This window comes from Schistocerca gregaria, chromosome 1, assembly GCF_023897955.1.
Source record: "Schistocerca gregaria isolate iqSchGreg1 chromosome 1, iqSchGreg1.2, whole genome shotgun sequence".
Taxonomy (NCBI): Eukaryota; Metazoa; Arthropoda; class Insecta; order Orthoptera; family Acrididae; genus Schistocerca; species Schistocerca gregaria.
This window is the reverse complement of record NC_064920.1, coordinates 1097880637-1097893407: the sequence shown is the minus strand read 5'-3', so window position 1 is coordinate 1097893407 and position 12771 is coordinate 1097880637. Positions and strand designations below refer to the sequence as shown.

The 12771-nt window shown below is 38.2% G+C and overlaps 1 protein-coding gene across 1 annotated transcript in view; it reads left to right on the top strand.

Moving 5' to 3' along the window:
- LOC126282274 (SPARC) overlaps positions 1-11882 on the top strand; it is a 92911-nt gene extending 81029 nt beyond the window's left edge. Inside the window, exons 3-8 of the mRNA XM_049981902.1 lie at positions 4246-4456; positions 4684-4799; positions 6520-6666; positions 7362-7564; positions 11223-11370; positions 11458-11882. Coding sequence (XP_049837859.1) covers positions 4246-4456; positions 4684-4799; positions 6520-6666; positions 7362-7564; positions 11223-11370; positions 11458-11499 — 867 coding nt within the window. The 3' untranslated portion in view covers positions 11500-11882. The remainder of the gene's footprint in view (positions 1-4245; positions 4457-4683; positions 4800-6519; positions 6667-7361; positions 7565-11222; positions 11371-11457) is intronic.
- Positions 11883-12771: the final 889 nt, after the last annotated feature.

The following is a 12771-nucleotide window of genomic DNA, read 5'->3' as shown; positions in this document are numbered from 1 at the left end:
TGGCCTCCCTATTCGCCAGACATGAACCCCTGTGACTTCTTTCTGTTGGGACACTTGAAGGACCAGGTGTACCGCCAAATCCAGAAACAATTGAATAGCTGAAGCAGTACATCTCATCTGCATGTGAAGCCATTCCGCCAGACACGTTGTCAAAGGTTTCGGGTAATTTCATTCAGAGACTACGCCATATTATTGCTACGCATGGTGGATATGTGGAAAATATTGTACTATAGAGTTTCCCAGACTGCAGCGCCATCTGTTGTTGACAATTGTAATTACTGTAATTTCGAAAGTTTGTCTGCCTGAAAATGTACTGTTGTCCCAAGCATATTGCAACAAACGGTGTATTTCTATCGCTGCTCGTTTAGTTTGTATTGCCGTTTCAAATATACCGGTCATTTTTGAAACACCCTGTAACTGAATCTGCAAAAACAATTTTTGATCATGCAAAGAAAGATACACAATCAAAATAATTTCCAGTATTTGAATATTCATTTACTGTTCCTTTTTGAGTTTCCAGTAGACTGCAATATGCTTTTTGAGACTGATGCTACACAAGGCTCTGAAGCCCTGTACAGCAATCAAATTTGATAGCCTCTTGAACCACAGTAAAAACTGAACAATATGGAGGCAAGACGAAATTGCTGGAAATATTTCAGCTCGGAGGACAAGAGATGCACATTCTGGTGCTAAAGTCTCTTTGAATTGATTCCAAAGCAATTTTTCATAAAACTATAACTGTCATTACCGAGGTTCTCCAACAGATATTGGAATGGAATTCCTAATTGGGTTATGTAGCTATCTGTTTGAATCCAACAGTTGATGGTACACACTGAGTCTAATGCTGCCACTACAAGGTGGCAAAAGTTCAGCATTTCCAATGTTCACCCTATGAGCAGAACTCTTGTTTCACACTGGGTGATTAGTCTATTACTGGACTGTTGACTCTTTTGGCCAAAAAAAAATTTTCCGCAAAGTGCTGAAGTTGAAGATGCATCAGAGGTTCAGCAGCTTCTACTAATAAAGGTGTTTCTTGGAATCAATTGTATTGCTTCAGAGCATATCACTGTCATTGAAACTGTACTGTGTCAAGTTCATGAAGTGCACATTTAGCAGCATTGTGATATGAAAAGCTCCACAATCAATACCTGAGTGGACGACACCCTTGTACACTATCAAAAAAATGTTAGGACTTGCACTTCACCAAGCTCCAGGAACAGATCTTATTGACATCTTCAACTTATTGTGTTAATATTGTTTCTTATTTTTTTGGTTACGAGTGATATGTGATCAGCCCATGTGAAGCACATGTCAGATACCAAACCGAAAATTTTTGATTTTGTCATCAGTGTGAAGGAGATAGCTCCTATATGAAATGCCTGAGCTGGTTGATTATATCCTTTTACAGCTGAAGTTAACTACACCAGTTTTCCCAGTTGAAATTGTTGGGCTGTTAACATCCAACCAGTGGGTTAATCTGCAGGACAAGCGATTAAAGATGTTCATGGGTAGAGAAAAGCCATAATCATGTGCTTACCATACAGGCCTGGTGATATGATATTGTGCATTACCTCATGTCTGTATTAAAAATATAAGAGGGCTGAGAATTGAGCCTTGAGACAGTGCTCATGACATTGTATGAGGGTTGAGTAATTTATTGTAGAACTTTACATATATAGTTCTGTGCTCTAGAAAGGTTTGAATGCCAAACACAATCTTTTGAAATCCCATATTGCTTAATTTTTGTAGTAGGATCAGAATTTGAAATTTTCATATGCACTCTTAATGGCAATGAAGGCTACTGTAAGATGTTGCCAATTGTTGATGCCCAAAGAATTTCAGACTACAGGATCCCTTTACTCTTTCAAAATGCAAATTGGTTTTCTGAATGTAAATTCTCGGATTCCAGCCACCACTCTAAATAAGCCTTAATAAGCCTTTCATGCATTTTTCCAACACATGCTGACAACACTGTAGGTCTGTATATCATTGGATTTAGATATGTTGCTTTCTGTTTGGAAACTGGAACAATTATTTGAGTTATCGAGTCAGGTACAAGAGTTTCTTCAATCCAGATACCATTAAAGGTTTGTAGAAATGTCATCAGCCAAGTTGCAAAGAGTAACTTCCAAGTTGATTTCCACACTGCCCTAATCCAGATTGCTGTTTTGGTTTCTGAATTTACTTATTGTATTTCACACACCAGATTTCTTTGTATCTCTGTTCATCTTCTCACAATAGTTTACCTAGTTGAGACTTTTTTTAAGCCTCTTAGTTTAAGTGTCTATTTTCTGGTATTGAAGATAATTGTCCCAATATGAGATCTTATACTATCTTCTGGTATTGAAGATAATCTTCCCAATATGAGATCTTATACCGCTTACAGGATGGTCAGTGGTGGGTAATGACTTGAGAGCATTCTGTATTCAAACGTGTAACAAAGTAATATGTTTCTGGGAATAGAGAGGCCTACTACCTCATTTAATACTTTTAGGAATGCATAGAATATTATGTGCGCTAGGCCATTTGGCAGTGGTTGGGAAGGGAGTGAGACAGGGTTGTAGCCTCTCCCCAATGTTATTCAATCTGTATATTGAGAAAGTAGTGAAGGAAACAAAAGAAAAATTTGGAGTAGGTATTAAAATCCATGGAGAAGAAATAAAAACTTTGAGGTTCGCCGATGACATTGTAATTCTGTCAGAGACAGCAAAAGGCTCAGAAGAGCAGTTGAACGGAATGGATAGTGTCTTGAAAGGAGGATATCAGATGAACATCAACAAAAGCAAAATGAGGATAAGGGCATGAAGTCGAATTAAGTCGGGTGATGCTGAGGGAATCAGATTAGGAAGTTTTGCTATTTTGGGAGCAAAATAACTGATGATGGTCAAAGTAGAGAGGATATAAAATGTAGACTGGCAATGGCATGGAAAGTGTTGAAGAAGAGGACTTTGTTAATATCGAGTATAGTTTTAAGTGTCAGGAAGTCGTTTCTGAAAGTATTTGTATGAAGTGTGGCCATGTATGGAAGTGAAACATGGACGATAAATAGTTTGTACAAGAAGAGAATAGAAGCTTTCGAAATGTGATGCTACAGAAGAATGATGAAAATTAGATGGGTAGATCACATAACTAATGAGGAAGACTTGAATCGAATTGGGGAGAAGAGGAGTTTGTGGCACAACTTGACTAGAAGAAGGGATCAGTTGGTAGGAGATGTTCTAAGGCATCAAGGAATCACCAATTTAGTATTGGAGGGCAGTGTGGAGGGTAAAAATCATAGAGTGAGACCAAGAGATGAATACACTAAGCAGATTCAGAAGGATGTAGGCTGCAGTGGGTACTAGGGGATGAAGCAACTGGCACAGGATAGAGTAGCATGGAGAGCTGCATCAAACCAGTATCAGGACTGAAGACCACAACAACAAGACCTCTTTCTGGTACTTAAGCAATTTTATTCTTCAGTGCTTTGTGGAAGAAATGTTAGTTTGCTCTGCTGATATTCCACAGGCCATTAGGAACAAATTTCACAAGTCTTCATATCGCTTCTATTGTCAGAATAACAGGGACATGATCTATTCTTAATGTGTCATGCAGTATCGACCATATAGAAACACTGGGAATTAGTGGCAAGTATAAGAAGAGAGCTACAACAGAGCCTCTTTTGTGAGTAAGAGATACCAGGGTAGGAGACCCATCTTTGATGATTAGAACATAATTTTCTTCTATTACTTTGGCTAAGCTTTGTCCCAGACAGTCTTTATACGAATTCCCCAGTCTTTTGCTGTTGGTGCTGGAAACCTCACTGAGCAGTACAAGTGGCTCTAATTATGACAACAGTGCATTCCATTCTGCTTCACTTATCTTTCTTCTCAGGGAACAATATTCCAATAAAAGGATGAATGATAGCACGTCATGTAATTCTTAGTACTGCTATTTGGAATCTTGTGGCATAGTACATTGTTAAGCAAAATGACAGCTTCCATCTAGAGATGATAAGGATGGAGTGAGAAGTAAAAATAGGTTAGGGTGAAGAAGAGAAAGGCATAGTGCAATTAAGAATCATGGAAACATTGTATGTGATAAAAAGTGTACTGAGAAAAGAGGGTGGGGATAAGCTAATAGCGATTAAGTCCAGAAGGGTGTTTTGAGAGATCCAATTGGAATCTATTTTGTTTGTTTATCATTAATAAAATATAATAATCCATTACTAATTGACTCAATGTACAAAATTTTCATTATTTTTAGAGGAAACACAAGAAATACCGGCGAGTCCGCACTACAACTACTACCACAACAGAAGCCATTCAAGGAGCAGAGGATGGTGATGTTTTTTCAGTACTAGCACAAGATGAAGAAGAAGAAGAAAAAGCACAGGAGAATGAAGATTTAAAAAAGACACCAGAAGAGGAAGAAGAGGAACCACAGCAACCAGACGATAATGAAGTCATAGCCATTGGTATGAATTTTATATGATGAAATATCAAATTCTAACTTGTCTGATCACGTTTTGTGTATGAATGACAGAAACTGAGATACTACAATGTAAGCTTTCATATACAATACTTTCCATGTGACATTTTACAGTTTTGCTCTACAGAATCACTCTTGAGTAGTTATTTGTACTTTTATACATGCATAACATCTCTATAGTGTTGTAACAATTCCTTACTCTTGCTGGTATAGATCCTTGTGCAGAGAAGCACTGTGGAGCTGGTCAAGTGTGTGAAGTGAATGAACAAGGAGAAGGGCACTGTGTGTGTATTCCTGACTGTCCTGTCGAAGTGGATCCTCGCAGGAAGGTATTATTAGAAGCTATTTAAAATTAGTATTTCACGTACTACATACTGTAGCAATGGTTATTCTACTACAGATATCTAGGAAGCTACATCATAACACATTCATGACCATTCTCTGCCAAACAATTATTTTGCTTCATGCTCAAACCCACAATGATCTAGTATAGAAACACATTTAGTAGAACTCTTATGTAACTTTCGTTTTAAGAGCGAAATTTATTAGCACATTATGTTGCTCAATGACCTTCTCAAGACTACATACACACTGAAATACAAAATACTCAGAGAACTGATAAAAGCACACTGCTGGAGCATCTACAGATCTTATGTAAACAGAAAGCCGGCCTTCTATTGTTGATTCACAGTTTTAGAAGACACTGTTGAATGGATAAATCTAGAACCTGCAATGCTAATGCGTCTTAGTGTTCCAGGGACAATGACAGCTATGCCATTAATCCTGTATTCTGAGTAAGAGACCTGTCTGTTGTTTCCACAAGTGTTTGACACTGAATATGGTTTCCTCTATGTGATTATGTGACTCATTCCTCCTTTTCTGCCGGCCGGAGTGGCCGTGCGGTTCTGGGCGCTACAGTCTGGAACTGAGTGACTGCTACGGTCGCAGGTTTGAATCCTGCCTCGGGCATGGATGTGTGTGATGTCCTTAGGTTAGTTAGGTTTAATTAGTTCTAAGTTCTAGGTGACTGATGACCTCAGACGTTAAGTCCAATAGTGCTTAGAGCCATTTGAACCAACCTCCTTTTCTGTTTGTCATGTTCCTGTTCCACAAACTTCTATTGAGTTAACTGATATGTCACATCTGCCTGTAATATTTGTCATAGCTCTTTCCCAGTTTGATAATAAATTGATTTATTTTCTTGTGGCATATTTCTGGAAGTTGCAACCGTTTGCTTGTGTGTGATTAGAAATTCATCACAATACCTAGAGTACTCAAACATCTTTAGTATAAAACTTCCTGGCAGATTAAAATTGTGTGCCCGACAGACTCGAACTCGGGACCTTTGCCTTTCGCTGGCAAGTGCTCTGCCATCTGAGCTACAGCTGTGAGGACCGGGTGTGTGTCTAGCTTCGGTAGCTCAGATGGTAGAGCACTTGCCCGCGAAAGGCAAAGGTCCCCAGTTCGAGTCTCGGTCGGGCACACAGTTTTAATCTGCCAGGAAGTTTCATATCAGCGCACACTCCACTGCAGAGTTAAAATCTCATTCTGGTAACATCCCCCAGGCTGTGGCTAAACCATGTCTCCGCAGTATCCTTTCTTTCAGGAGTGCTAGTTCTGCAAGGTTCGCAGGAGAGCTTCTGTTAAGCTTGGAAGGTAGGAGATGAGATACTGGTAGAAGTAAAGCTGTGAGGACCGGGCGTGAGTCGTGCTTCGGTACCTCAGATGGTAGAGCACTTGCCCATGAAAGGCAAAGGTCCCGAGTTCGAGTCTCAGTCGGGCACACAGTTTCAATCTTCCAGGAAGTTTCATATCAGCGCACATTCCACTGCAGAGTGAAAATCTCATTCTGGATCTTTAGTATACTTTGGTACCTTTTAAACTAATATGCCATTTCAAAATCATTCTTTATCTGACTGGATACTGCCTGTGTTATGAGACACTCAACCAGTTACATGAAATTTTTCTTACAATGTATGAATGTACACTTAACAATATGTGTTAAGTTGTTTCCTTTGTTCCCAAATTATTTACAATATGTGTTAACAGGTGTGTTCCAATCACAATGAGACTTGGGGCTCAGACTGTGAGGTCTACCAGATGCGTTGCTGGTGCAAGCATGGCATGGATGGCTGCCGGGGTGATGAATACTCTCATGTCCACATTGAATATTATGGTGAATGCAGAGACATGCCTGTAAGTTTACTTTATAGTTCTACAGTGAAAAATATATGCTCTTCTTGAAACAAATAACAACAGACTGATGGAGTTTCCATCAGTAGCTTCGGTTTTGTGAGGATCATTTGTCCATCACTTCAGTTTCCTGATGCTTTGTGAGATTTGCCTTCCCTTATTCTGGAGGTGACAGTCACTGAATTTCTTCGCACTGCCATGTCAATTGATCCAGAGCACAATGAAGTAACCACAGATGATTCTGAGTTCATGAAACGACCATATCTGCAGTTGACCTACAGATCTCTCCCACACAATTGCCTCCCAGTAGCATGGATTACAGGAGCACACCACAAATTGTAATCCAAAGAACTGAGAGGCCATTGTGTGGGAGAGATCTGAAGATCAACTGCAGATATGGTTGTTATTTGAGCTTAGAAGTGACCACAGTGCCTTCATCGTGCTCTGGGCCAACCCAGATGGCAGTGTGAATAATTTTGGTGACTATCAGTTCCAAAGTTAGAGAAGACAATCTTTGCAAATCTCCAGGAAACTGAAGCAATGGAAAGATGATTCTTGGAAAACAATAGCTATTGACAGAAACCCCATGACACAGATAATGTAATTATCAGAATAAACAGCAAAAAACTGATTTTTCATAAAACCCATGGTTTTATTGAAATAATTAATAGTACTATATCTAAAATTATGTTAAATAGGAATGCACACCTGATGAAATGGCTGACTTCCCACGCAGAATGCGTGACTGGCTTTTCAACATAATGCGTGATTTGGCTGACCGTCGTGAACTGACACCTCACTACCTGGAAATGGAACGTGAAGCTGAAAATAATATGACCCGTCGGTGGACCAATGCTGCCATCTGGAAATGGTGTGACTTGGATGGACACCCACATGACAGGTACAATATTAATATTTGATTCATGTTGTTTCATGGATACAAGCACTAGTCACATTAGCTGCAGTAAAAAATATTTTTTCAGCTAAATATTTTTTGGTTCACAATTTAAAATAATGAATTAAAATTATTCTGTTGTGATAACATCTTAACTAAAATACAGAAGGAGACTTCCATCATTCCAGTAGTGTCTTCATTCCTCTCTCTCTGCTTTTATTGCCACTTCTGCTCTTTCTTTTCTTTTATTTTTTTTAAACCTACAAACAAATAAATGCTATACAGATAAGTAACACACTTTAGAGTAAGAATGAGTGACAGAATTTAACCCACATAGTTTGGTCATGTACTGTCCTCTATAATCATGTGATTTGCTCTTTATACAGTAATGAAACACTTCTTTCTACATATACAAAATAACTACACAGTCACGCACAACATTTATAAGTTTTTCTGTCTACTAAATACATAACTGGCACTGCTTTCATTATTAAAAATATTTTTGTCACTGGATGATGTGTTGAGGGAGCCTGGGCTGTATCAAAACATAAGTAATTTAAGAATCAGCTATTTGCCACTAAACACACATAGTTTTTAAATAATTTTACTCTCCATCACCAAGTGCATTTCTGAACTTGGACAGCATCATTAGATTTTATCTTTTTTTGTAGGAAAGCTCTCAGAATTAAATACTTTTAGATTAACGGACACTATTCACCAAGAAGCAGAAGCATTTAGTTGCCAATAGCCACACACAAAAGGAAGAAAACTTGCTAGCTTTCAGAGTAATCTTTTTTGAGCTAGAGTAACACACACACACACACACACACACACACACACACACACACACACACCTATCTATGCCTCTACATAGTGTCAGCTAGATGCACATTTCTGCAATTCAGCAGGTGGATTATGTTGTGGCGGGGTTTGTGTTGGGTGGGGTGGGTAGAGGAAGAGGGAGGTGGGAGGTAAGGAGAGGGGTTGGGTGTGGGTGGCTAGTGGTTCACCAATTTGCTGGCTACAAATGTGGGAGGGGTTGCAGGTGCATGAGCTAGCCCTACATCTACATCTACATCTACATCCATACTCCGCAAGCCACCTGACGGTGTGTGCACACTGAAGGTGATGTCAACACGTGAATTTGGGACGGAGTGACACGATGGAGGAAGGGGAAACTGTTGGGGGGAGGGTTTGGGGATAGTGGGTTACTGGAGATTAAGGCCAGGATGATAATGGGAGTGAAGGACGTGTTGCAAGGATCACTTCATCAGCATAGTTCAGAAAAACTAGTGATAGAGGAAAGGATCCAGATGTCCCAGGCTGTGAAGCAGCCTGAAACTGATCGTGTTATGCTTAGCTGCAAGCTTTGCCACCGGGTAGTCAGCTTTGTCCCTGCCAACTGTTTGGTGGTGGCCATTCATCCTAGTGGACAGCTGGTTGGTAGTCATACCAACATAAAAAGTTGTGCAGTGCTTGCAGCAGAATTGGTATAGGACAAGGTTGCTTACATGGGTGTCCTAGCCTCTGATGTGGCCTTTCTTAGGTCTTTGATCAGTTACTTACTTATGTCCTTGATCACTGAAAGACATCTCAACTGATAAAAAGATACTTCCCAAGATAACCAAAATCAACAGAGAGGAGCTAGTGTATTTTTTTTATTCAATAGCTGAAGTGATTTAGAAATGTAAAGGTTGACTTGAATCAGGAGTACATAATACATAAATGAAAAAAAAGCAGCAGTAGTAGTATTATTGATGGTGGTGGTTTCAATCATTTGTAGATCACTTTTACAATCTTATTGGATATGTCTTGTTGATGTTACACTTTAGGAATAGCAAAATAAAGTCATTCATATGTACAGTAATTTACATACTTAGAGGTCTACTATGACAAGTATGGGACAGTTAATTGGTCTTGGCATTACAGAAGGACCCATCTCAGCATTTGCCACAAGTAACTTGGTGAAATGATGGAAAAAATCCTGCAGAAGTTAATTCTAGTACTCATCAGTATGTGAACAAATGAAGTCAGTAGAAAAATGGATCCACTTTCTGTATCTAATGAACCACTGTTACTTGTAACTCTTTCAAATAATTTGTGTGGTGTATCTCCTGATACAAGACACTGCACTACCATTCTGCAACTGCACACTCTGTACTACTTTTTAACCTATTTACTTTCTTGCCTTACAGTTTGCTTCCTGCAAAAGAACTACCCATTTTTGTTGCTCAAGTTTTCAAATTCAACCAGCCCATCATGTTTTTATCAGATCTAGACCAGTTGATTTGTCTTTTTTATATGTAGGAATATTCAATGAAGGTTCATCACACCATTCTAACGTGAAACAATTTTTAATATGATGACTTTAAGGTACAGGAATAATATATACCACGAATGTTCAGCGTCATTCACCTTACCAACAGCAAGTAAGTTGGCAATTGTTGAACAACAGTGTAGGTTCAGTATTGACATAATTTCCTTCATATTCAGTATTTAATATGCAGTTGTCTGATGTTTTTATATGCATACCGAATTTGATTTGCATAGATAATGTCCTACTTTATCACATATTTAATTTGTATCTTTGAAAAACTAAGAACGAAGGAAGCATATGAAACAAATTACAAGTGATTGATATTACATTTAAGGGATAATGGCCATAACTGGACTTCCTCATATACTATACTATGTAAATTAACTGACAATACAGCACTGACATGCAGCTGGGACAAAACTCATTTAGAGCAGAAATTGTTCATTGTTTTGTACCATCACTGGATGCATGAGGCAGGGTTTCTTGTGCTTCCAACACTGGTTGTCTCCCTTATGAACTTTGCAGACCTCACTTTCACCATTCCTTACACATCATGCTATTAGTGGCTAATGATCAAGAAACTATTAGTGGCTAATGGTCAAGAAATTGTAGACACTCTAGTTCTTTTGATTGTACTGAATCACAGAATACAGCATTATAGCAGAGGTTGAAAATACCACTTCAGTTGTAAATTACTTTATTTTCACATGACTGGTTTCAGACTGTTATAGGCCATCCTCAGGTGTCGTAGCTGTGCTGTGGTCCCCGAGTGCCATGTGTACCAGGCACAGTGTGCTGCCTATGAGCACTCATAGGCAGCGCTCCGCGCCTGGTACACATGGCACTCGGGGACCACACACAGCACAGCTACGACACCTGAGGATGGCCTATAACAGTCTGAAACCAGTCATGTGAAAATAAAGTAATTTGCAACTGAAGCGGTATTTTCAATCTCTTCTATAATGCTCAGTTGTGGATGTTCTTCCAACAGGATTGTTTGGAATACAGCATTGTTATGGAGAACTAAAAGCATGCGACTATGGTTATTTTAACTCTTGTCATTCTAACAGCATTTCAATCGATTTTGGCTGGCTTTTATATTAGAGATGTAGTAATATCTTTTCTTCTGCGATTCAGCAATGTACTTCCTGTTGCACTGTTCCTTCATATTCTGTTAAAAAATACAGTCCTGTGTAACTCTTATGGGAAATGGTTGCTGATATAAGTCATGTAATGGTATTATTTAGTAACATAGTTTTTATTGAGAAATATGGGTTGATTCTTTTTTTTTTTTTTTTTTTTTTTTTTTTTTTTTTTTTTTTTTTTGGAATCTATGTCTGTCTGCAGGAGTGTGTCAAGGCATGAGCTGTTCCCAATCCGTGCTCCACTTATGGCTCTAGAGCACTGTATAGCACCTTTCCTTGACAGCTGTGATGTTAACGACGATCACACCATCTCCCTGGTAGAATGGGGGAAATGTCTTGAATTGGATCAGGTAAGGCACTTTCAGTCAGCATATCAATCTTAATAAACTGCCCATCATGTGGAATGAAATAAATAAGTACATTTTCTTTTCCTTTAGGATGATCTGGATGAAAGGTGTGATGAACTGAGAGAAGGCTAAGGAGCTATACTCCTTGAAAGCTCCAATCCTGTTTGGCCTTTTTGTTTGGAGTAAAGTGTGGTACAAAGTAACTGCACACTTTTGAAATTGATAATACTTGCATTAGTACTATTCAGTACTTTGTGAAATCAAACATGTGGTGCTAAGCTTTTAGTTTTGTAAGTTAACGTGTTTTTAACACTATATATTTAAGATGTGCAACTGCCGTACTACTTCCGACCAACTAGACAAAAAAAAGTGCAGCATTGTGAAATATTTAGTTTTAGTGTTAAATGAAAACTGATTTAATTATTGTGATTATTATCTGACAACACTGCCATAGGTTTTAATAATAAGTTTTTTATTATTATACTGTACATTTGAAAATAAAATGTCAAAAAATACTTATACTTTGTTATTTACTGTATTACAACAAAAATTCTAATTACTTTCAGTAGCTATATAGAACAAATGAGATTATCTTCAACACACTACAACATATGGGACTTCATGAACAAATTTAATAATAGTTGTCTATTTTGCTGCTGTCATTTTTATTGCTTTCTTGCATTTAAATATCCTTAATTTATTAGGATACTATCTACACTTTCACTCAAACTTATCTTCTTTATGCTTCTTTTTTCCGTGTATGTTTCTCTCAATGTAGATTCTCGTTTTGTCAACAAAGCTTCAGAGTTTTAGCTGCAGAGGGGTTGACAGCCAAAACAAATTTTCTGGACGATAGGAAGCTGTCACATTAGCTATCATTGATTGGATACAAAATGTCCTTTTATTTTGCAATCAGCATTTCTGTGCGCTTTTGGTAGTTATCACTGGATTGCAATTTCATGTACGTGAATGAAAGGAAAATTAGATAAATTGATTTCTGGATATCTATGATCAGCCATTTACAGACAGTATGAGTAAAAAGAGATGAGAAAACCAAAATTTTCTCTGCTTCCCATTTTCTACTCCCCATTTTTAATCATTTGTCTTCTGATTGGTTTGATGCAGCCCATCACGACTTCCTCTCCTGCACTAACTTTTTCATTTCAGAGTGGCACTTAGGCCTAATGTTCTCAATTATTTGTTGGATATATTCCAATCTCTGTCTTTCCCTACAGTTTATGCACTCTATGGCTCCCTCTAGATCCATGGAAGTTATTCCCTGGGTCTCAGTACATTTTCTATTACTGTGTTTAATCTTCTTATTAGTGTTTTCCATATATTCCTTTCCTTCCTTTTCTTGCTGATTCTGTGGGGTAACTTCATTTCTTATCTTATCTATGAACT